Source organism: Trematomus bernacchii, unplaced genomic scaffold (genome assembly GCF_902827165.1).
Source record: "Trematomus bernacchii unplaced genomic scaffold, fTreBer1.1, whole genome shotgun sequence".
In the NCBI taxonomy this organism is placed as follows: Eukaryota; Metazoa; Chordata; class Actinopteri; order Perciformes; family Nototheniidae; genus Trematomus; species Trematomus bernacchii.
The window spans coordinates 156,936-182,500 of record NW_022987737.1 but is presented as its reverse complement, the minus strand read 5'-3'; the positions used below and the strand labels follow the sequence as shown (position 1 = coordinate 182,500).

At 45.9% G+C, this 25,565-nt stretch overlaps 1 protein-coding gene across 1 annotated transcript in view; it reads left to right on the top strand.

Annotated features, from left to right (window-relative positions):
- Window positions 1–24,953, top strand: part of LOC117495038 (nesprin-1-like) — a gene marked incomplete at its 5' end in the record, with an annotated part of 38,983 nt that extends 14,030 nt beyond the window's left edge. The window contains 20 exon segments of the mRNA XM_034146101.1: window positions 860–1,018; window positions 1,439–1,605; window positions 2,172–2,334; window positions 2,445–2,632; window positions 3,496–3,646; window positions 3,725–3,907; window positions 5,787–5,924; window positions 7,154–7,345; window positions 8,497–8,794; window positions 11,006–11,074; window positions 11,732–11,799; window positions 12,100–12,223; window positions 12,927–13,138; window positions 13,541–13,741; window positions 13,937–14,065; window positions 14,438–14,650; window positions 18,915–19,007; window positions 20,822–20,868; window positions 24,562–24,805; window positions 24,925–24,953. Of these exon segments, the coding sequence (XP_034001992.1) occupies window positions 860–1,018; window positions 1,439–1,605; window positions 2,172–2,334; window positions 2,445–2,632; window positions 3,496–3,646; window positions 3,725–3,907; window positions 5,787–5,924; window positions 7,154–7,345; window positions 8,497–8,794; window positions 11,006–11,074; window positions 11,732–11,799; window positions 12,100–12,223; window positions 12,927–13,138; window positions 13,541–13,741; window positions 13,937–14,065; window positions 14,438–14,650; window positions 18,915–19,007; window positions 20,822–20,868; window positions 24,562–24,799 (3,033 nt within the window).
- Window positions 24,954–25,565: the final 612 nt, after the last annotated feature.

Below are 25,565 nucleotides of genomic sequence, written 5' to 3'. Positions count from 1 at the left end.
CATGCAAACCCTCACACACTCTCAGCTGCATGCTAACCCTCACACACTCTCAGCTGCATGCTAACCCTCACACACTCTCAGCTGCATGCTAACCCTCACACACTCTCAGCTGCATGCAAACCCTCACACACTCTCAGCTGCATGCTAACCCTCACACACTCTCAGCTGCATGCTAACCCTCACACACTCTCAGCTGCATGCTAACCCTCACACACTCTCAGCTGCATGCAAACCCTCACACACTCTCAGCTGCATGCAAACCCTCACACACTCTCGGCTGCATGCAAACCCTCACACACTCTCAGCTGCATGCAAACCCTCACACACTCTCAGCTGCATGCAAACCCTCACACACTCTCAGCTGCATGCTAACCCTCACACACTCTCAGCTGCATGCAAACCCTCACACACTCTCAGCTGCATGCAAACCCTCACACACTCTCGGCTGCATGCAAACCCTCACACACTCTCAGCTGCATGCAAACCCTCACACACTCTCAGCTGCATGCAAACCCTCACACACTCTCGGCTGCATGCTAACCCTCACACACTCTCAGCTGCATGCAAACCCTCACACACTCTCAGCTGCATGCAAACCCTCACACACTCTCAGCTGCATGCTAACCCTCACACACTCTCAGCTGCATGCTAACCCTCACACACTCTCAGCTGCATGCAAACCCTCACACACTCTCAGCTGCATGCTAACCCTCACACACTTCCGCCTGTCACTCTGTCTGCAGCTGCGCACACAGATAGTGTTAGTGTTTCTGCAGTGTGTGTGTGTGTGTTAACCTGGTTGTTGCTCTGCAGTGTGTATTGTGTGTGTGTGTGTGTTAACCTGAACGTCGTGTTGCAGCTCTCTCTCCGGCGGCAGACTCTCGGGGAGAAACTGAACGAGTGGACGGTGTTCAGCGAGAAGTACAAGGACCTGTGTGAGTGGCTCACCCACATGGAGAGCAAGGTGTCTGAGAACGGAGACATCAGCATCGAGGAGATGATCGACAAGCTGCGCAAGGTACACACACACACACACACACACACACACACATACACACACACACACACACATTCATTCTACATCTGTTTCCTCAGTTAAATCACTTCCTGCGTCTGATAGAAACATGATTTATGAGATGACTTCCTGCAGAGGAAGTCAAATAAAGTATTTAAATGTCACTTAATATGTTTGTCTAATTTGATGCCTGGAGCTTTAAGTCGTGTTTGCAGTGGTTTGTATTTAGTTTGTATTGATAGTGTCATTACCTTCTCTCAAAGAGTCTTCACTCTACCTGTTCTTAAGCGGCAGGGAGCTCACTTCTGTTTACATCTAACATATTCATTTATAAAAAACAGAGACACATGTTCACTATCCTTTTATATTTCTGTTCGCTGACTGACTCTTTCACTCACTGTACCATGTGTGTGTGTTTCTCAGGACTACCAGGAGGAGATCAGCGTCTCTGAGGAGAACAAGCAGCAGCTGCAGCTCCTCGGGGAGAGACTCAGCAGAAACAGCCCCTCCTGCAGAGCTGCTGACATCCAGAGCAAACTGAGCAAGGTCAACGAGCGCTGGAGACACCTGCTGGACCTGGTGGGAGCACGGTGAGACACACACACACACACACACACACACACACACACACACACACACACACACACACACACACACTGAGACACCTGCTGGACCTGGTGGGAGCATGGTGAGACACACACACACACACACACACACACACACACACACACACACACACACACACACACACACACACACACACACACACACACACTGAGACACCTACTGGACCTGGTGGGAGCACGGTGACACACACACACACACACACACACACACACACACACACACACACACACACACACACACACACACTGAGACACCTACTGGACCTGGTGGGAGCACGGTGACACACACACACACACACACACACACACACACACACACACACACACACACACACACAAACATGTGTGTGTGTTTATTACTATATGTTTGCTTTAATTTGTTCTTTTTTTGGGGTTTCCAATGTATTTATCCTTCCCAATCTCAGGTACTTTCTCAGGGTTTTGGGGATATTTGGGGAAAAACTACAGCTTTTTCTTGCATTAGACCCTGACGTAGTTTAATGTGTGTGTGTGTGTGTGCGTGTGTGCAGGGTGAAGAAGCTGCGTGAGACCCTGGTGGCGGTGCAGCAGCTGGATAAGAACATGAACAGTCTGAGATGCTGGCTCGCTCACATCGAGACAGAACTCTCCAGACCGCTCGTGTTCGAGAGCTGCGACGCCAACGAGATCCAGAGGAAGCTGGACCTGCAGCAGGTGACATTTCAATACTTTAATATGTAAAAAGGCATTCTCCTGTAGTGTGTTATATGGGTGTTAGTGCATGTGAATGGTCTGCAGCAGCTCAAATCCCTGTGTTCCTCCAGGAGCTGCAGCGCGACATCGAGAAGCACAGCACGGGCGTGGCGTCGGTTCTGAATCTGTGCGAGGTTCTGCTGCACGACTGTGACGCCTGCAGCACGGACGCTGAGTGTGACTCCATCCAGAGCGCCACCCGGTGTCTGGACCGCCGCTGGAGGAGCATCTGTGCCCTGTCCATGGAGAGGAGGCTCAGGTGAGGGACAGAACATTAAAGATCTGTCAGGAAACTCTCACTCGTCCCCGGCTTGATCTTCAATCTCAGGATCCATGTATCTGTGATCCTCTCCAGAATGGAAGTAGTCATCACATACAGAGCATCAACTAGTTCCTGAACAGTGTCCTTCACATGCTGATATCCAAGAGAGGGAGTTACACAGTCACAAGATGGAGGAATAGAAAGCAGTATTCAATGTTTACTTCAGATTAGCTCCACGTCAGAAATGAGCATGCTTGTCATATGTCTATCTCCATAGAGGCTGAATCATCATGTTAATCACATAGCTATCATATGCCTCAAACAGTCCTGATGCTCTTCTAGGTAATCATACATCCTGTCATGCACACAGCTACAGTTGGGATACCTTTGTTATCATGTCACGCAGGGCATGGAGCCTCATGCACATATATATGATGTGTTCTTAAAGCTAGTGTTCTGCACCATGAATCCCACTGTTCTCAGCATTTAAAGGCGTGCACGTTTTGATCTTCATAATCCTGTAAACTGCTCTACTGAGACCTGACACCATGTGCACACAGGGACAACAAGTTAGTGGAGGTGCTCCTGCAGGACAAGCTACGTATTTAGTGGCCTTAGAGAGAGAGAGAGAGAGCATTTGAGTTTGTTCATAGTCTGGTCACTGTGTCTGCAGCAGGGTGCACATCTAAGAAAGTAAGAAGAAGGTATGGATGGAGCTCCAATGTGTGAAAGACTAGTTTCAGTTCTGTGTTTACCTGAGAACAAATCAGAAAGCACGGTGAACGTCTTGATGATTTCTAATGAAGTATTTGTTGAACGCTGCTGTTTTTATTGTTTGTAACGTAACGTGTCCCCGTCAGGATCGAGGAGACGTGGCGTCTGTGGCAGAAGTTCCTGGAGGACTTCTCCCGGTTTGAGGAGTGGCTCGTCTCCTCGGAGAGAACCGCGGCGCTGCCCAACTCCTCGGGGGTCCTGTACACCGTGGCCAAGGAGGAGATGAAGAAGTTCGAGGTGAAGAAACACTCTGGGAGAATATAAAACACTGAGAGCAGGAGGTGCTTCTGGTGATTAACCCTGTGTGTGCTGCAGTCCTTCCAGAGGCAGGTCCATGAGAGCCTGACCCAGCTGGAGCTCATCAACAAACAGTACCGGCGCCTGGCCCGGGAGAACCGCACCGACACATCCTCTCTCCTGAGGGAGAAGAGCCAGGGAGCCAACCTGCGCTGGGACGCCCTGCAGAGGAGGGTCAACTCCATCCTGAGACGACTCAAGGTCAGACAAGTCAATTCAAGGTGCTCTCACCGTGTGCTCAGCAGATACAGTGTAGATACATCAGTGGAAACTGTCCTCCAGCAGAGCAACATGAATATATCAGGGTCAGAATTCAAAACTGTTTTACCACCAGGTAGGTCCACACGTAGGAGGAAGTTCACTTGACGTCGTGGTGCATACATATACACAGATGAGACTATAATAACATTACAACATAATAGAAAATATAGTAAAATATAGCAGTATTTATATTGAAATAGAATGGAATAAAATATGTGCAGTTATTAAAAAAGATATTGTGTGCATTGTAGCAGAGGGGAAGAAACTGGACATATATATATATATATAGGACATAGAACTAATACAACTGATAAAATAGTGCAGGAAGAGTCTGTATACAAGTACATGGAATCTGATATATTAGATCAATACTCAGCCAGATGCAGACAGATCAATACTCAGCCAGATGCAGACGGATCAATATTCAGCCCGATGCAGATGGATCAATACTCAGCCTTATGCAGACGGATCAATACTCAGCCAGATGCAGACGGATCAATACTCAGCCCGATGCAGATGGATCAATACTCAGCCAGATGCAGACGGATCAATACTCAGCCAGATGCAGACGGATCAATACTCAGCCAGATGCAGACGGATCAATACTCAGCCAGATGCAGACGGATGGATGTTCTGGATGCTCTTCACAGAGTTCAGGTGTTTAACAGTCTGATGGCTTGAGGCAGGGGCGGACTGGGACTACAAATCAGCCCGGGACTCTCGACCGGCCCACTTTGGTACCGCCGGCCCACCTCGGTAAATTACTAACGGGGGGGGGGGGGTGCTAGTGACTTATCCGAGCGGCCCACATCGTCCGACCGGCCCACTTCAGTACCGGCCCATCGGGATTCGTCCCGAACGTCCCGATGGCCAGTCCGCCCCTGGCCTGAGGGAGGAAACTGTCTCTTGCCCCTTTCAGAGCTGGAGCTGGAAAAGCGCCGTTTTTTCCTGTTCACACCGCAGCGGCGCCGCGTCATAGCTCCGGAATCCGGTTCACTTCCAGCTCCAAAAAATTGTCGGTCTAGAGGCAAGAGCTTCGGAGCTATGACGCGGCGTCGCTTACGTCTCTCTTACGTCGAGGCGTGCAGGAAACTAAGCCCACCTCCCCTGAACATGGGTCGACTGGAGAGTCTCGTCATGCCTGCCTACAAGCAGTAGCGCTGAGCAAAGTGACTAGAAGGCAACCACACACTTATAAAAAAAAAAAACACGCTTTATAAAGTCAGGCAACACTAACCAGGCTTCGTGTGATTCTGTTTATTTGTACCTTACTTTGACCATCCGTTCGCTGTTATTGATCATTGTGGAGAGCAGGCAGACGTTTTGTTTGTTATTATAGCAGCTATCGGATGGAATCAATACATGGGCTGCACAGGATGTCATGTCCGACTATCACAAGTAGAATCATAATGAAAAATACGCCGGTAAAATGTGCCTGTAGAAAACGGCTTAGCAAGTAGTCAGTTTAGCTTCGGTTGCTATGCTAACATCTGGGCGGTGTGAACAGAGCGGGAGCTGAAAAGGGGAAACCAGAGCTGAACCAGAAAAGCTCTAGCTAGGAGCTAGAAAGGGAAAAGCGCTGGTGTGAAAAGCCGCATCTGATGTTATTGGTATTTTTTCCAGATCCTCCATATTTCTGAAGAACAATACTTCGGCGTCCTCAGGTGTTCCGTTTAGTTTGATAAATATCGTACAGCTTGTTGTCCACGTGTTCTGAATGTTCCTCTGTCTCTTGAAGTAGCGTAAGTGTCTCTGTATGATCACATGTAGGGTACCACTCACTGAGCTGTGTGCATGATTCCCTCTCCCCCCCCTGCAGCACTTCACAGGTCAGAGGGAGGACTTTGAGACGTCCAGAGACTCCATCCTGGTGTGGCTGACGGAGATGGACCTGCAGCTGACCAACATCGAACATTTCTCAGAGTGTGACATCCAGGCCAAGATCAAGCAGCTCAGGGTGAGGCTTCACCGCAGCAGGGTGTCAGATTGAGACAGGGTGGCATTTAAGAACGTCTACGAGCTGCAAACATTAGTATTCATCAATGAATCATTAAAGTCTTTAAATGCAGCCTCTCACATCTGGAAATGTGCTGCTTTCTTTTTGATTAGATTAATCGATAATGAAAATATTATTAAAGTTATTTTATACTCATATTAATAATTAGTTGCAGCCTTGATTGTTGGACATCTTAGATTAAAAAAACAACAGCCAACACATGTTCATATGTACATGTGTTGTAACTCTGGATGTCATCAATATGTTGTTGATCAGATCAGCGTTAGTGCAGCAGCTCTTATCTCCTCTCCAGCTGGTTGAAGTCAAAAGGATCTTTCATACATCACATTCAAGTGAACGTATTTGACACAACAACAACATCACTTTATTTTTTACATGCCAACACTAGAGATTACTGGAAAACATTTAAAACACTTTATTGCATATCATTTTTTCTGTACAGACTGCAAAGAAATCCATAATGAAAATATGGATTAGTTTCAGATTTCAAATAAAAGGATCTCATATATTAGTATTAATATCATGCAGAGCAGTACCACTTGCTCTAGGGACGCTAACACACACACACACACACACACACCACACACACACACACACACACACACACCACACACACACACACACACACACACACACACACACACACACACAACACACAACCGTTGGCCATCAGATGTGTGTGAGCAGCTTCTCTCTCTGTCACATGTCTCTCCGCACACGAGGACATTCATTCATTAGAACTGATCAGGAATTCTGCATCAGAAAAGTGTGTGTGTGTGTGTGTGTGTGTGTGTGTGTGTGTGTGTGTGTGTGTGTGTGTGTGTGTGTGTGTGTGTGTGTGTGTGTGTGTGTGTGTGTGTGTGTGTGTGTGTGTGTGTGTGTGTGTGTGTGTGTGTGTGTGTGTGTGTGTGTGTGTGTGTGTGTGTCACAGTGCAGAGCTTGTTGATGATGAGTGTGTGTGTGTGTGTGTGTGCGTGTGTGTGTCACAGTGCAGAGCTTGTTGATGATGAGTGTGTGCGCGCGTGTGTGTGTCACAGTGCAGAGCTTGTTGATGATGAGTGTGTGTGTGCGTGTGTGTGTCACAGTGCAGAGCTTGTTGATGATGAGTGTGTGTGTGTGTGTGTGTGTCACAGTGCAGAGCTTGTTGATGATGAGTGTGTGTGTTGCAGTCCTTCCAGCAGGAGATCTCCCTCACCACAGGGAGGATCTCTCAGATCTTCCAGCAGGGGGAGGCTCTGATGGAGAAGAGCGAGCCTCTGGACTCAGCTGTGATGGAGGAGGAGCTGGAGGAGCTGCAGAGGTACTGCCAGGAGGTGTTCGGGAGGGTGGAGCGGTACTACAGGAAGCTGATCCGCCTGCCGGTGAGAGACCAGAGACCACATTTTAAGAATCCTAAAATTAATATCTGCAGAGAGGGCAGAAGTACACACATCCTGTACTCAAGTAGAAGTACACACATCCTGTACTCAAGCAGAAGTACACACATCCTGTACTCAAGTAGAAGTACACACATCCTGTACTCAAGTAGAAGTACACACATCCTGTACTCAAGTAGAAGTACACACATCCTTTACTCAAGTAGAAGTACACACATCCTGTACTCAAGTAGTAGTACACACATCCTGTACTCAAGTAGAAGTACACACATCCTTTACTCAAGTAGAAGTACACACATCCTGTACTCAAGTAGAAGTACACACATCCTGTACTCAAGTAGAAGTACACACATCCTGTACTCAAGTAGAAGTACACACATCCTTTACTCAAGTAGAAGTACACACATCCTTTACTCAAGTAGAAGTACACACATCCTGTACTCAAGTAGAAGTACACACATCCTGTACTCAAGTAGAAGTACACACATCCTGTACTCAAGTAGAAGTACACACATCCTGTACTCAAGTAGAAGTACACACATCCTGTACTCAAGTAGAAGTACACACATCCTTTACTCAAGTAGAAGTACACACATCCTGTACTCAAGTAGAAGTACACACATCCTGTACTCAAGTAGAAGTACACACATCCTGTACTCAAGTAGAAGTACACACATCCTGTACTCAAGTAGAAGTACACACATCCTGTACTCAAGTAGAAGTACACACATCCTGTACTCAAGTAGAAGTACACACATCCTATACTCAAGTAGAAGTACACACATCCTTTACTCAAGTAGAAGTACACACATCCCTTACTCAAGTAGAAGTACAGATACTCGTGTTTAAAAATACTCTGGTAAAAGTAGAAGTACTGACTAAACTTCTTTACTCAAGTCAAAGTAAAGAGGGCTTTGAAATGTACTTCAGTAAAAAGTACCCATAACTAGCAGCTGTTTTAAAGAGTACCTGACCTCCCTTTATATTAATAGAACAATAATGTCATTGTTAGCTAATGAATGTTTCTCTGTATAGCTCTACTGTTGTCCTGCAGGTCTACATGTAGTCCTGCATCTATGTAACATGTCACATGATATCTCTAATATGTATCTCTCTCTATCTGTGTTTCCGTGCAGCTGGCGGACGACGACACCGAGGTCTCTCTCTCGGACCGGGAGCTGGATCTGGATGAGGCGTGCGATGTGTCCGGGGGTCCGTGGGGGGGCGGCGAGCGTCTGGGGGACGGCTTGCTGTCGCCCCTCCCGTCCTCCGGGGGGCGCTCTGCTCAGCTGAGAGGAGAGAGAGGAGAGAGATCAGGCAGAGACACACCGGCCAGCGTGGACTCCATCCCTCTGGAGTGGGACCACGACTACGATCTGAGCCGGGGACTGGAGAGAGAGACGGAGAGAGAGGAGGGGGACTTCCTGCTGAGAGGTGAGGGGACACACACTCTGAGACACACACACTCTGAAACACACACACTGAGACACACACACTGAGACACACACACACTGAGACACACACACTGAGACACACACACACACTCTGAAACACACACACTCTGAAACACACACACACACTCTGAAACACACACACACATACTGAGACACACACACTGAGACACACACACACACTGAGAGAAACACACACACTGAGACACACACACTGAGACACACACACACTGAGACACACACACTGAGACACACACACACACACACTGAGACACACACACTGAGACACACACACACACACACTGAGACACACACACTGAGACACACACACACACTGAGACACACACACACACACACACACACACTGAGACACACACACACACACACACACACACTGAGACACACACACTGAGACACACACACTGAGACACACACACACACACACACACACACTGAGACACACACACCACACACACACTGAGACACACACACTGAGACACACACACACTGAGACACACACACTGAGACACACACACTGAGACACACACACTGAGACACACACACTGAGACACACACACTGAGACACACACACTGAGACACACACACACACTGAGACACACACACACTGAGACACACACACTGAGACACACACACACTGAGACACGCACACTGAGACACACACACTGAGACACACACACTGAAACACACACACACTGAGACACACACACACTGAGACACACACACTGAGACACACACACACTGAGACACGCACACTGAAACACACACACTGAGACACACACACCTGAGAGACACACACACACACACTGAGACACACACACACACACTGAGACACACACACACTGAGACACACACACTGAGACACACACACACTGAGACACGCACACTGAAACACACACACTGAGACACACACACTGAGAGACACACACACACACACACTGAGACACACACACACACACTGAGACACACACACACTGAGACACACACACACTGAGACACACACACTGAGACACACACACACTGAGACACGCACACTGAAACACACACACTGAGACACACACACTGAGAGACACACACACACACACTGAGACACACACACACACACTGAGACACACACACACTGAGACACACACACACTGAGACACACACACACTGAGACACACACACACTGAGACACGCACACTGAAACACACACACTGAGACACACACACTGAGAGACACACACACACACACTGAGACACACACACACACACTGAGACACACACACACTGAGACACACACACACTGAGACACACACACTGAGACACACACACACTGAGACACGCACACTGAAACACACACACTGAGACACACACACACATGAGAGACACACACACACACACTGAGACACACACACACACACTGAGACACACACACACTGAGACACACACACACTGAGACACACACACTGAGACACACACACACTGAGACACGCACACTGAAACACACACACTGAGACACACACACTGAGAGACACACACACACACACTGAGACACACACACACACATACACTGAGACACACACACACACGCACACACACACTGAGACACACACACACACTGAGACACACACACACTGAGACACACACACTGAGACACACACACACACACACACACACACTGAGACACACACACTGAGACACACACACTGAGACACACACACAGACACACACACACACTGAGACACACACACACACACACACACACACTGAGACACACACACACACTGAGACACACACACAGACACACACACACACTGAGACACACACACACACACACACACAACACACACACACACACTGAGACACACACACACACACTGAGACACACACACACACACACAACTGAGACACACACACACACACACTGAGACACACACACACACACCTGAGACACACACACTGACCACACACACACACTGAGACACACACACACACCAGAGAGAGAGCCGCACAGCGAGGTGAAGCTGGTGACGCTGAGCAGAGTGAAAGCAGTTACACATTATACACACTGAGACACACAGCAGGCGTGAGGTGAACAGCTCTCACAACATATTGAGTATTCTGTGATGTCCTCCATCTTCCTCCAGTGTCAGCCTGTGGTCCTGAGTGTGTTCCTGTAAATGTGTATTTTGCAGATGTAGAGATCCCAGAGAGCCCCGAGGCCTTTGTTAGAGTCACTGAGCAAACTCTGAGGTCCTCCTCTGGTAGGAAGCAGCATGGAGTCTCACACACTTTGATTTCTCTGTTTCTCTCTGGACACACACACACACACACACACACACACACACACACACACACACACACACATGCTATGATTTATCTGTGTTTCTCTAGACACACACGTTGATTTCTCCTCATCTCTCTGGACACACACACTTTGATTTCTCTGTGTTTCTGGACACACACTTCCTAACCCGGGGTTTAGGCTCCATCCCAATCCCTCCCTGTGGAATGGGATGCAGCCTCACTCAGTTTCTGTCTAACGGCTTCTTCTTCTTCTTCTTCTTCGTTGGTTTGCAGTGCGGCTGTAGCTAACCTCCGGTGTGTGTGTGTGTGTTTGTTGTGTTGTGTGTGTGTGTTCCTGTGAACACGTCTGCAGATCTGTTCACAGGAACCTGTCACTCTGAGGCTCGTCCACACAGAGCGAAGGAAACACAGGATCTGTTCTGGAATGCATCAATAGTTATAATAATATGAAATAGTTTGAATTGATGCTAAAACAGGTCTTTGTTCAGAAGCTGGTTCACATCTGCTCCTCTGTCTGAACGCCTCCTCTCCTGGGTCCTAGAGGTGCTTTAAGCTATGACACAGTGTGTGTTTTATACAATCTGATCAGTGTGTGTGTGTGTGTGTGTGTTCAGGAGAGGCAGCCTCTGCAGACGCCCCCCCGCTGAGTGGAGCCGATCAGGACGCCTCGTACCTGGGATACGTACGTTATTACTAACACTGATCCGTGAGAGCGGATGCAGCCGAGCTTCTTGTTTTTATTTTAGGGGATCTATTATAATCAAACGATAATATAATACAGATATTTATTTATTTATTTTATTCAGGTACATTTATTTATATTTTTAGTTATTTACATACTTAGACATTTTAGTTTAATTGTCCATTCATGTATTTACTTAGTGCATTATTTAGGGATGTATTTCACAGCCAAGTGTGTTTGTCTTTAGCTCTAATGAGAGGACTAAAGTATTTATTATAATGAGTTAGCTTGGCTCCTCAGATGCGTCTGCTGGGGGAGTGTCGCGGCTCCATCGACACGGTGAGGAAGATGGGCTGCGAGCTGAAGGAGGAAGAGGAGGGGGGGGCCGGACTGATAGACCCCAGCTCAGAGTCCCAGACCTCTGGTGAGTATTCTGCAGTACTACTATACAAATACTGCAGATACATGTATCACATACATGTGATAATACTGCAGATACATGTGATAATACTACAGATACATGTGATAATACTACAGATACATGTGATAATACTACAGATACATGTGATAATACTACAGATACATGTGATAATACTACAGATACATGTGATAATACTGCAGATACATGTGATAATACTGCAGATATATGTGATAATACTACAGATACATGTGATAATACTGCAGATACATGTGATAATACTACAGATACATGTGATAATACTGCAGATATATGTGATAATACTACAGATACATGTGATAATACTGCAGATACATGTGATAATACTACAGATACATGTGATAATACTCCAGATATATGTGATAATACTGCAGATACATGTGATAATACTACAGATACATGTGATAATACTGCAGATACATGTGATAATACTGCAGATACATGTGATAATACTGCAGATACATGTGATAATACTGCAGCAGTTTGATGCATTGACAGTAAATCTGTTTCCCGGTGCAGGGAATAATTGAAAGTAAAAGTGTGTTTCTCTGCAGGAGTGATTGAGCACTGGAGCTGCTGCAGAGAAGAAAGATTGTTGTATAGACACTACATCTGTTTGCCGGTGCACAGATTCAAGTTGAACTGAGAGTAAATGTGTGTGTTCCTGCAGGAGTGATCGAGCGCTGGGAGCTGCTGCAGGCGCAGGACGCCAGCCGGCAGCTGCGCAGGAAGCAGAGCCAGCAGCAGGAGCAGCAGCTGACCTCAGACCTGCTGAAGGTGTGCAGCTGGCTGGGGGGGGCGGAGGAGGAGCTGCAGCAGCAGAGGAGGCTGGAGGTCAGCTCAGACATCCAGGACATCCAGCAGCGCATCCACAAGCTCAAGGTACCCCTGTTCGGATGCTTTAAAGGGCTCCTATTATACTGTTTCTAGGCATATATTAAAGGTGTGAAATATAGAAAACATCCACAAGCTCAAGCTACTGCCCTGCTGTCATTATCTTTCTATTTCCCTTTCTTTACAGGTTAACAAACATAGAAACAACACTCGCAGAAAAACAAACAGACAAAAAGACATCCCATCCTATTTTAAGAGAAACTAAATCCCTCCATCCCTTCCTCCTCTCCAACTTTTCCATTATGTGTGTGTGTGTGTGTGTGTGTGTGTGTGTGTGTGTGTGTGTGTGTGTGTGTGTGTGTGTGTGTGTGCGTGTGCGTGTGCGTGTGCGTGTGCGTGTGCGTGTGCGTGTGCGTGTGCGTGTGCGTGTGTGTGTGTGTGTGTGTGTAGGAGCTGCAGAAGGCGTACGATAAGCGTAAAGCCATCGTTCTGTCGGTGAACCTGTGCAGCTCAGAGTTCCTGCATCCGGACAGCGAGGAGAGCCGGGAGCTGACGGCCCGACTGAAGGACATGAACAACAGCTGGGAGCGGCTGGGGGGGGCTCTGGAGGAGTGGAGGGCCGGCCTGCAGGGGGCGCTCATGCAGTGTCAGGTAAATACTGTCCTCAGTCAGACAGGAAACAGATAGATTAACAAATGTCAGGACCACCCCCACAGAATGTTCCACCCGGTGTTGGCGTGCTCATGTGACTTTGGAGGAGACATTTGATTGGTGTGTTCTCACATTATAACCCTGACCTGACCCTGTGAAAGGAAGTGAAACACGCCCTGCATCGTGTCTCCTCAGGACTTCCACGAGATGAGCCACGGCCTGCTGCTCTGGCTGGAGAACATCGACCGGAGGAGGAACCAGCTGCTGCCCCTGGACCCGGGGAGGGACCGGGAGACCCTGCAGGACCACCACAAGGCCCTCACGGTAACACAACATCTGCACCACAAGGCCCTCACGGTAACACAACATCTGCACCACAAGGCCCTCACGGTAACACAACATCTGCACCACAAGGCCCTCACGGTACTATAACTACATAACCCATCAACATCTGCACCACAAGACCCTCACGGTACTGAAACTACACCACCCTTTACTGACCCTTTTATTTAAGATATTTCGTATTATATTCAATGCATAACAATAATAACAACAGCACAGCTGATACACTGCACAGTGAGTCCAAACAATGCACACACTACCTGCAGGAGGTTTGTTTGAGTGGGTTTTGAACAGATACTCTCAGATTTGAAGCACAGGACTGAAGTAACACATATCTTTCTGAACGTGTCCCAGGTGATCCGCCAGGAGCTGCTGGACTCCCAGCTGAAGGTGTCCTCTCTGCAGGACATGTCTCTGCAGCTGCTCGTGCACGCTCAGGGCAGCGACTGTCTGGAGGCCAAAGAGAAAGTGCACGTGATCGGGAACCGTCTGAAGCTGCTGCTGAAGGAGGTGACGAGAGACCTGAGGGAGATCAGCAGGGTCCTGGAGATCAGCAGCAGCCAGCAGGTACAAGATGAGATACCATGAGATAAGATGGACCTGTATTAATCCAGCAGGTACACTCACCTGCACCTCCTGAGACACTGATACATGTTTCATGGACAAAGTTTGTCTTTTGTTATATTTAATAAAGTAATAAAGAAAGTCAGTATAAAGTGAAATGGATCTGAAATGCAGGAACAGAGCAGCTTCCTCCTCAGAGGAGAGAGAAGCTCTGCTCACAGTCTCTCTGTGTATTAGAGAGAAGATACCCAACTGGTCCCACCCTTCAATTCTCTGAGGCATCATCTAAACATTCCACCATGAAACCATGAAACCCTCCAGTCCAAATCCACCTTTTGCTCTTCCTGAAAAGTCCATCCTAAACATCTGTCTCTGTTAAACACATATAGGACTAAAACTACAATTTATCAGAGTATAAGACATAATCTATATATTTTATTGAAATGATTATATGAACATTTAACACGACATTACTCACCTGCACTTCCTGTACACCTTTTTTCATTTCATGTAATCGTTTATTTGAACAGGGACCGTGCACTTTGATGAGCACTTAGGACAAAGGATGCTTCAAGTGTAAACATGCCGGATTTGAGCTCTGAGCTCATTTCCATCCGTAGTCCCTCACATACAACATATAAGAACATGACATTTATAACCATAGCAACAACAAATACATGATATGCAGAAAGAGCAAGAGCAGCACACAAGTATTTACCACCTGGCAGCACACTGTAGCAGCTAGGGGTATATAAAGGGCAGGAGGAGATACCCCTGAGTTAAAGGAGAGGGGATACCCCTGAGTTAAAGGAGAGGAGATACCCCTGAGTTAAAGGAGAGGAGATACCCCCGAGTTAAAGGAGAGGAGATACCCCTGAGTTAAAGGAGAGGAGATACCCCTGAGTTAAAGGAGAGGAGATACCCCTGAGTTAAAGGAGAGGAGATACCCCTGAGTTAAAGGAGAGGAGATACCCCCGAGTTAAAGGAGAGGAGATACCCCCGAGTTAAAGGAGAGGAGATACCCCCGAGTTAAAGGAGAGGAGATACCCCTGAGTTAAAGGAGAGGAGATACCCCCGAGTTAAAGGAGGGAGGAGATACCCCGAGTTAAAGGAGAGGAGATACCCCCGAGTTAAGGAGAGGAGATACCCCCGAGTTAAAGGAGAGGAGATACCCCCGAGTTAAAGGAGAGGAGATACCCCCGAGTTAAAGGAGAGGAGATACCCCCGAGTTAAAGGAGAGGAGATACCCCCGAGTTAAAGGAGAGGAGATACCCCCGAGTTAAAGGAGAGGAGATACCCCTGAGTTAAAGGAGAGGAGATACCCCTGAGTTAAAGGAGAGGAGATACCCCTGAGTTAAAGGAGAGGAGATACAGGGCAGTCCACGTAAACATTTATAAATACAACACATACTTTTAAAAGACTTAAAATTATCAAAACTCAAGAAATTGTGTTTATCAAGGATGGCACAGTGGTGGTATGAATATGGCTTTCTGTCAAACACCTTGATAGCTCTCTCTCACAGCTGTTCTATGGGTTTCAGGTTTGTGGCACAAGCAAACGACCAGTTTGTAAAACAGTATTCAATGTGGGATAGAATCATACAGTGGAGGTATGACTTTGCAGCATTGACAGTTAAGAAAGGTCTGATTTGTTTAAAATGTTGCAAGTTGAATTTAACGGTATTGGATACTTTCTTAATATGTTTCTTAAAAGTCAAGTTCGAGTCCAGTATGACTCCAAGATACTTGAAGTGGGAGACCAGTTCTATTTCTGCTCTGTTTAAAAACACATTGGATCCTTTGATTTTGACTGGTCGTTTACTGAACATCATGCATACTGGTTTTTTGCATTTAACTGTAAGCAAATGTTGTTCAGCCAGTGGTGAACTTTGTCCAAAGCATTTGAGAGACAGGATGAGATCATTTCAGTGTTCTTCCCGTGTACAAAGATGACCGCATCATCGGCATACATTTGCATTGAAATTAGTCAGCTTTGTAAGGAGCACTTGGTGGTCAACAGCAGTGGCGGCCGGTGGTCTTTTTTTTTGGTGGGGCTCTTGACGTACCGTAAGTGACCTACCCGGGGGGTCCGGGGGGTTTCCCCCCAGAATCTTTTTTCGAGAAATGACCCCTTAAATGATGACTTCTGGTGATGTTAGAGGGGGGGGGGAAAGGAGAAATCGAGGCTTAAAAATATGAGAAGACTGATCAATACCTCCATAATCTTCAGTGTGGAAAATATTATTTATCAACCTGAACATCTACTACTTTACCAGGAATTTGTGTTCTCAGAACTGGTCTGTTTTTTTCTTTCTTAAAACTGTTCATGTTTTATGAACCAACACCTCCACCAAGTAGCTTTACAGTGAACTGCATGTGGGATATAAAATTAATAGCATCTTTTCAGTAGCATTAATTATAAATATTTAAGTGGTTCAATACAAGTCACTACAGCATTTCAAACTGAACTGTGAATAAATGCAATTTAAAAAAAATAACCACAGCACAAAATGTCATAAATTGTGTTTTTTCTTTGTTTCTCTGAGGATTATTTACAAACAGGCTTATTTACATATAGCAATAACTCAGAAATGAAAAAGCTACATCGTCTAACACGAACAACCAGTTAGCATAATGATAATATATGTGTTATGTACAATGTAACTGGCAAGGCTAGAGCAAGAAAGAACATAAAGTTTGCAAAAGGTTTAAATAACTTCAAGTATCTGTCTTCAGATTACGTGGAGGTTTTAGTCCGATGGGAAGCAGATTTTAAGCGACACCGAAGATAAACCAAAAATGTGGTGGAGCTGCAAACCGTGTAGTGTTGCTGGAAACCGTGTAGTGTTGCTGGGACAGGACAGGAGCTATAACCGTTGGAAAATACATCACAGACAATGCAACAAACGTGGAGACAGAACAATCACTTCTGTGATAAATGCCCACTTATTAATAAACTTCTAACAACCATGGGAAACCTCCTCTCTACATATAAAGTGATATCCAAGCATGGGAAACAAAAGACAGCATTTACCTGTTTGCATCCAGCTAGCCAAGCCTTTTTTGTGTACCAGCTACTTGCGAAGCCTCGTGTATAAGTTTTGTCTTTTTCACGAGATTGCTGCGATATATTCAAATCGGGTTGGTCCGGTCCAAGGTCTTATTTTATCTGCCAAACTTCTCCTTTCGAAAGGATTGGAGATTAGCTCTTGAACAGAATTAGGCGGGGACCGAGGTCCGGAGACTCCACCTGCACACGAAGCCATCCTCATCAACTACTGCGTCAACCGGATACGAGTCACTGTCCAAACTACTCACAGACTGCACGGGGCGCTGACATTGGCGCCCCGTGACCGTCATATTTGACGACGCTGATTGGTTGAAATTATGTTTTCGCGGCATAGTTTACACGTTACAGATAGCAACAGTCAGCTGCTAGTGGCTGCTGCTGCACTGGTTGAGGGCTCCTCTCTTAGCGCCCCAGACGAGAGAAGGTACACGGGCAAGGCCAGGCAGGAAACATGTGACTTATCAGTAACTTTAGACATCGTAACACAATTTTAAACGAGATTTTATTGTAGATTATACATTTTACTGATACCAATTATATAATATTTACCTTGTTCATTAAAAATAAAAATAAAAATATATATTTTTTTTAAAATATATTTTTTATTTTTATTTTTATTTTTATTTTTATTTTTTAATATGGGAAGAGGTGGGGCGGCGCCCCTAGCGCCCCTATGGACCGGCCGCCACTGGTCAACAGTGTCAAAAGCCTTCCTGAGATCAAGGAAGACAGCACCTACATATGGGCTCGTGTCCAACATACTTTTCCACAAAGACACAGCTAGCTGTCTCAGTGGAGTGGTGAGCACGGAAACCAAACTGCATTGGGTGGAGTGGAGCGAAACCTTTATCTAAATGTTTGATTAGTTTTGACACCCATTTCTCAGCTACCTTAGAGACACAGGGGAGGATGCTGATTGGTCTGTAGTTGGACATCATTGCCTTATCCCCAGATTTAAAGATCGGTGTCACCGTGGCCACCTTCCAGGATGATGGAACTTCCCTCGTGCTGATAGATTGATCTGGATCTGATGATCCTGTGATTTTAGGGGCCCTCCTTCCTGTCTGATCTCTCTCTCTCTCTCTCTCTCTCTCTCTCTCTCTCTCTCTCTCTCTCTCTCTCTCTCTCTCTCTCTCTCTCTCTCTCTCTCTCTCTCTCTCTCTCTCTCTCTCTCTCTCTCTCTCTCTCTCTCTTTAGGACCTGTCCTCCTGGTCCTCTGCAGATGATCTGGACACGTCTGGTTCTCTGAGTCCGGTCTCAGGACGCAGCACACCGAGCCGCCGCCGATCGGTAACGTACCGCCTTCCTCTGCACGCTCCACCTCGAGAAACTCAAATTAAATACTCAACAAATAGATCTAACATGTGCTCCAAGACAAAGTCCCTGTGAACAACATATCCATCGTCACCTCTCACCTCCTCACCTCCTCACCTCTTCACCTCCTCACCTCCTAACCCTCCCTCTGAACTCTCTCCTTCTCTTGCATGGAGTGTGTTCCCACAGCAAAACCCTGCAAGAAATCTGGAGACTCCTTTCTGACTCTTTATTTCCTCCTTCTTTTGACAGTTCTGTCACTTGTTTCTTCTCCCAAGAGAAATACTTCCCTAAAGCCTCTCCTCTAGTGTCCTCTAGTGTCCTCTAGTGTCCTCTTCCTGTGTCTCTCAGGAACACTGGATGAATGTTATTAAGGGACGCAGAAAGCATGACTTTATTAGGTTCATATTGCAGGCTGCAGGCATGAGAAAGCAATATATGTGTAGCATGTTATCATGTATTTAGCATCAGGTTGAGTTAGCATGTTATCATGTATTTAGCATCAGGTTGAGTTAGCATGTTATCATGTATTTAGCATCAGGTTGAGTTAGCATGTTATCATGTATTTAGCATCAGGTTGAGTTAGCATGTTATCATGTATTTAGCATGTTATCATGTATTTAGCATCAGGTTGAGTTAGCACGTTATCATGTATTTAGCATCAGGTTGAGTTAGCACGTTATCGTGTATTTAGCATCAGGTTGAGTTAGCACGTTATCGTGTATTTAGCATCAGGTTAAGTTAGCACGTTATTGTGTATTTAGCATCAGGTTGAGTTAGCACGTTATCGTGTATTTAGCATCAGGTTGAGTTAGCACGTTATCGTGTATTTAGCATCAGATTGAGTTAGCACGTTATCGTGTATTTAGCATCAGGTTGAGTTAGCACGTTATTGTGTATTTAGCATCAGGTTGAGTTAGCACGTTATCATATATTTAGCATCAGGTTGAGTTAGCACGTTATCATGTATTTAGCATCAGGTTGAGTTAGCATGTTATCATGTATTTAGCATCAGGTTGAGTTAGCACGTTATCATGTATTTAGCATCAGGTTGAGTTAGCACGTTATCATATATTTAGCATCAGGTTGAGTTAGCACGTTATCATGTATTTAGCATCAGGTTGAGTTAGCATGTTATCGTGTATTTAGCATCAGGTTGAGTTAGCACGTTATCGTGTATTTAGCATCAGGTTGAGTTAGCACGTTATCGTGTATTTAGCATCAGGTTGAGTTAGCACATTATCGTGTATTTAGCATCAGGTTGAGTTAGCACGTTATCGTGTATTTAGCATCAGGTTGAGTTAACACGTTATCGTGTATTTAGCATCAGGTTGAGTTAGCACGTTATCGTGTATTTAGCATCAGGTTGAGTTAGCACGTTATCGTGTATTTAGCATCAGGTTGAGTTAGCACGTTATCGTGTATTTAGCATCAGCTTGAGTTAGCACGTTATCATGTATTTAGCATCAGGTTGAGTTAGCACGTTATCGTGTATTTAGCATCAGGTTGAGTTAGCACGTTATCGTGTATTTAGCATCAGCTTGAGTTAGCACGTTATCATGTATTTAGCATCAGGTTGAGTTAGCATGTTATCATGTATTTAGCATCAGGTTGAGTTAGCATGTTGCTGCTTCATGAATGTCTGGACCGAGAAAAAAGCCAGATTTCTGTCACAAAATCGTCCTCATGATTTTGTTGCTGCTCTTCTTTCATTTTGGGATTTCTCTCCATCGACTGAAACATTCTTTCTTTCTTTTACCCCCCCCTCACCACCTGTTCATTGCAAACAGCAGCGGGGCGATAGTAGTGTGTCACAGCCGGGAGCCCCCCCCCACAGGTACCTTTCTGTTGGTTCCTAGCACCTAGCACAAGATCATAGAACTCAACCTCCCATGATGCACCTGAAACACATTTGTAGTCCTCATGTTTCTGCTCATGCTGGTGGGGGTCCATGATCATCTGTGTGTAGCTCGCAGTGAGGAAGAGCTCCTCCTCCTCTTCGTCGTCTGCTTCATAACAGAACTGCAGATTCTAACCCCACACACACTTTCTTTGGAAAGCTGGGAAATGTCTGCAATGAACAATGCTCAGGCTGTGTGTGTGTGTGTGTGTGTGTGTGTGTGTGTGTGTGTGTGTGTGTGTGTGTGTGTGTGTGTGTGTGTGTGTGTGTGTGTGTGTGTGTGTGTGTGTGTGTGTGTGTGTGTGTGTGTGTGTGTGTGTAATTTCTTCTTCTTCTTCTGCTGCTTTATCACCAACTACCCCCCCCCCCCCCCCCCCCCCCCAGTCTGTCATTGGTCAGTCTCAGGTCTCCATCTGTCACATGGTCAGAGGTGAAGCTCATTCATGTCCATGCTCTCCTGGAGTCACATTAGTAGAAACACCTGTTACTGTCTGATGAGATTTCTGCAGAGAAAACTCTAAAATCCTGTAAAATATATTAAAGTGTGTCTCTAGTCAAAGGAAACTGCAGCCTGAGTGTGTATAAAGTCACCTTTGGAGTCACCTTTGGAGTGCATACTCTTTTGTATAAATTGCTAAACTAAAAAAAAACTAAACATTGTTACCGCATCTCCCTTTAGAAACTCAACTTCTGATTTACATTAAATATACTTTATTTATTTTATACTCAGAAAAAATATGATGTCACCGCAGAAAACAGAAGAATATAGACATGCTACTAAATATATTACAAAAGTGTGGAAGAGGTTAACTTCTGAATTTTGACTTTTTAAATTTTTTCAGAATTCCGATTTTAATCTCAGAACTAAAAACAAAATTCACATTCGGTCTAATATCAAAATGCAAATCAATGACAATTATTTGTTTTCTTTCTGTAACAGCTGATAAATGCTAAGCTACGCTAACTTAGCAATAGGAAGCCAAGTTAGCCTAGCTTAGCATTTCCCAGCTCTCCGCAGGAAACCAAATGAACCTATTTCCCAAACTCCCCGCTTTAATGAATCTAAACTAAACTTTTTACGAGGCTGTTTGTAATCGCTGCGTCTCCTCGCCTCGCTGTCTGTAAGCTAACGCTAACGCTAACTCGCTCTGCAGAGGAGCTGCTCACCTGTACAGACTGTCTCTATAAGTGTCTCACCTGTACAGACTGTCTCTATAAGTGTCTCACCTCTACAGACTGTCTCTATAAGTGTCTCACCTGTACAGACTGTCTCTATAAGTGTCTCACCTGTACAGACTGTCTCTATAAGTGTCTCACCTGTACAGACTGTCTCTATAAGTGTCTCACCTGTACAGACTGTCTCTATAAGTGTCTCACCTGTACAGAGTGTCTCTATAAGTGTCTCACCTGTACAGACTGTCTCTATAAGTGTCTCACCTGTACAGAGTGTCTCTATAAGTGTCTCACCTCTACAGACTGTCTCTATAAGTGTCTCACCTGTACAGACTGTCTCTATAAGTGTCTCACCTCTACAGACTGTCTCTATAAGTGTCTCAAATCAAATCAAGGTTTATTTATAAAGCACATTTAAAAGCGATTTTTGGTCGGGCCAAAGTGCTGTACATGTAATAACTACAATCACATAAAAACACATTTCTATAATCACAATAAAAGACAATAAATTACAACAGATATTTAAAAAGAAAACACAGGGAAAAGTCAGGAGTCGTGCTCCGCTCTGACTAAAAGGCCAGGGAGAAGAAGTGTGTCTTAAGAGTAGATTTAAAAACCCCTAGGGTCTGGGCCGACCTCACATGGAGGGGCAGAGTGTTCCAGAGCCTAGGGCCAGCTGCTGCGAAGGCTCGGTGCCCTCGGGTTTTGAGCCTGGTCTTGGGCACTACCAGCAGCAGCTGGTCAGCAGACCTTAAAGCTCTGGCTGGGGTGTAGCGCTGGAGGAGTTCAGCTATATAGGCCGGAGCCAGCCCATTTAGTGCTTTTAAAACAAATAAAAGGAGTTTAAAATCAATTCTGAACCGAATTGGAAGCCAGTGTAGTGAGGCCAGAATTGGGGTGATGTGGTCACGCTTTTTGTGGCCAGTGAGAAGACGTGCAGCTGCGTTCTGGACTAGCTGCAGGCGTTTAATTGACGCCTGGTCCATACCCACGTACACCTCACCTGTACAGACTGTCTCTATAAGTGTCTCACCTGTACAGACTGTCTCTATAAGTGTCTCACCTGTACAGACTGTCTCTATAAGTGTCTCACCTGTACAGACTGTCTCTATAAGTGTCTCACCTGTACAGACTGTCTCTATAAGTGTCTCACCTGTACAGACTGTCTCTATAAGTGTCTCACCTGTACAGACTGTCTCTATAAGTGTCTCACCTGTACAGAGTGTCTCTATAAGTGTCTCACCTGTACAGACTGTCTCTATAAGTGTCTCACCTGTACAGAGTGTCTCTATAAGTGTCTCACCTGTACAGAGTGTCTCTATAAGTGTCTCACCTGTACAGACTGTCTCTATAAGTGTCTCACCTGTACAGAGTGTCTCTATAAGTGTCTCACCTGTACAGACTGTCTCTATAAGTGTCTCACCTGTACAGACTGTCTCTATAAGTGTCTCACCTGTACAGAGTGTCTCTAAGTGTGAGCGACTGCTGCTAACAATCAAAACCATACGTTACCGGGAGCGGGAGCGAGAGCACTGCCTTCACCAGCTGAGTTAAATAATGAAGCTTAACAGTACATGCAAGGTGTTAGCCAAGCGGCTGCTGCTAACAATCAAGCGAGACCAAGTCAAAATACAAATGTTAAGACCAGATAATTAGCTTCTAAAGAAGAGAACAGCACACATAGAACAGTAGTTACAAACGTAACCGTGGCCAGTGCTTAAAAGTGTCGGCCAAACGGCTGCACACTAGCGATAATATCATATTGGGAGGGATGAAACCCTCTTTAATGGCCACACATGCAGAGCACACTGCACGTAAAGCATAAACTCCCAGACATTTCAATGATTTGAACGGCAAAGTTAGGTCTGGAAACGACATGACGGCATAACACCGGAGCCCTGCTGCGGGGAAGCTTTGGCGCTGTTCTGAGTTTGTTCTAATCCGTCAAAACGACAGACTGCTTTCAGATTTTTCCGTCATTGTTAAAAAAATTACGTCATAGACGGAATATATTCGGTTAACGCGACCTCTGCGTGGGTCACAGGTGACTTTGTTGTTATTTGTACTCGAGCTGCGCATGCGCGCGATGGACATATCCAGTGCTAGAGCCTCTGGCGGTCAGTAGGGAGGAAATAGAACTCGTGGAGCGTACATGCAAATAAAACAAGAATTAAAAAACACAGATAGAGAACTATTTTAAGAACACTATAATAACATTGAAAGAAAATATAGTAACATTTACATTGAAATAGAATGGAATATAAAATATGTGCAGTAAAAACATAGTGTGCATTATAATAAATAAATAATACATTTCATTTATAAAGCACACTTTAAAAACAACGTCATTTTAAAGTGTGCTTCAAGATGCTTCACAGGCTATGAGGAGAACATCATAGATCAAATGAAAAGAACATATAAAGTTAACGTCATGTTCCTGACCTCTCTCTCCTTCAGGTTTCTCAGCGCCGCTGGATCCGGTTCCTCCCGTTCTGACCCGGTTCCCTGGAGGTTCTGCAGCTCGTGGTTCCGGAGGGTTCTGCTGGTGTCTCTTCCGTTTCAGATCTTCCTCCTGCTCCTCGTCTTCCTCAGCTTCCTGCTGCCTCTCACAGAGGAGGACTACTGCTCTCAGTCCAACAACTTCCTGCACTCCTTCTCCCCCATGCTGAGCTACACCAACCCCCCGCCCGTCTGATCCAAGGGGGGGGGGGGGGGGGGCTTGATGCTGAGCTACACCAACCCCCCGCCCGTCTGATCCAAGGGGAGGGGGGGGGGGGCTCGATGCTGAGCTACACCAACCCCCCGCCCGTCTGATCCAAGGGGAGGGGGGGGGCTCGATGCTGAGCTACACCAACCCCCCGCCCGTCTGATTCAAGGGGGGGGGGGGGGGGGGCTCGATGCTGAGCTACACCAACCCCCCGCCCGTCTGATCCAAGGGGGGGGGGGGGGGGGGGGCTCGATGCTGAGCTACACCAACCCCCCGCCCGTCTGATTCAAGGGGGGGGGGGGGGGCTCGATGCTGAGCTACACCAACCCCCCTTCCGTCTGACCCGGGGGGGGGGGGGGTTGGATGTGGGGAGCAAGAAATGACCTTTATTTTGCAACATTTTTCCTTTTTCCTGCAGAATCTGATATTTCTTTTTCAAGATCCAAACTTTTTCTTGCAAAACAAAAAAGTGATATAATTCCTGCAGAAGAAACAGTTATTATCTGAGTGTGTATGATGTGTGATCTCCCATGATGCAACAGGAGACGCCGTGCACACCTGAGAGTCACCTGCTGAGATTTACCTGTAACTCCAACATCTGTAAAAACATGTAATATTCCGTACATTGCAGTTATTTTTGTACCTGTTCTTCGGCATGCAGTTCTTTTGATTTTCTTCACTGTGTCTTTTATTTTTGAGATTATTTTGTGTTTTAATATCGAAACCATTTCAAGAGTTGAACCTCGACGTCTGT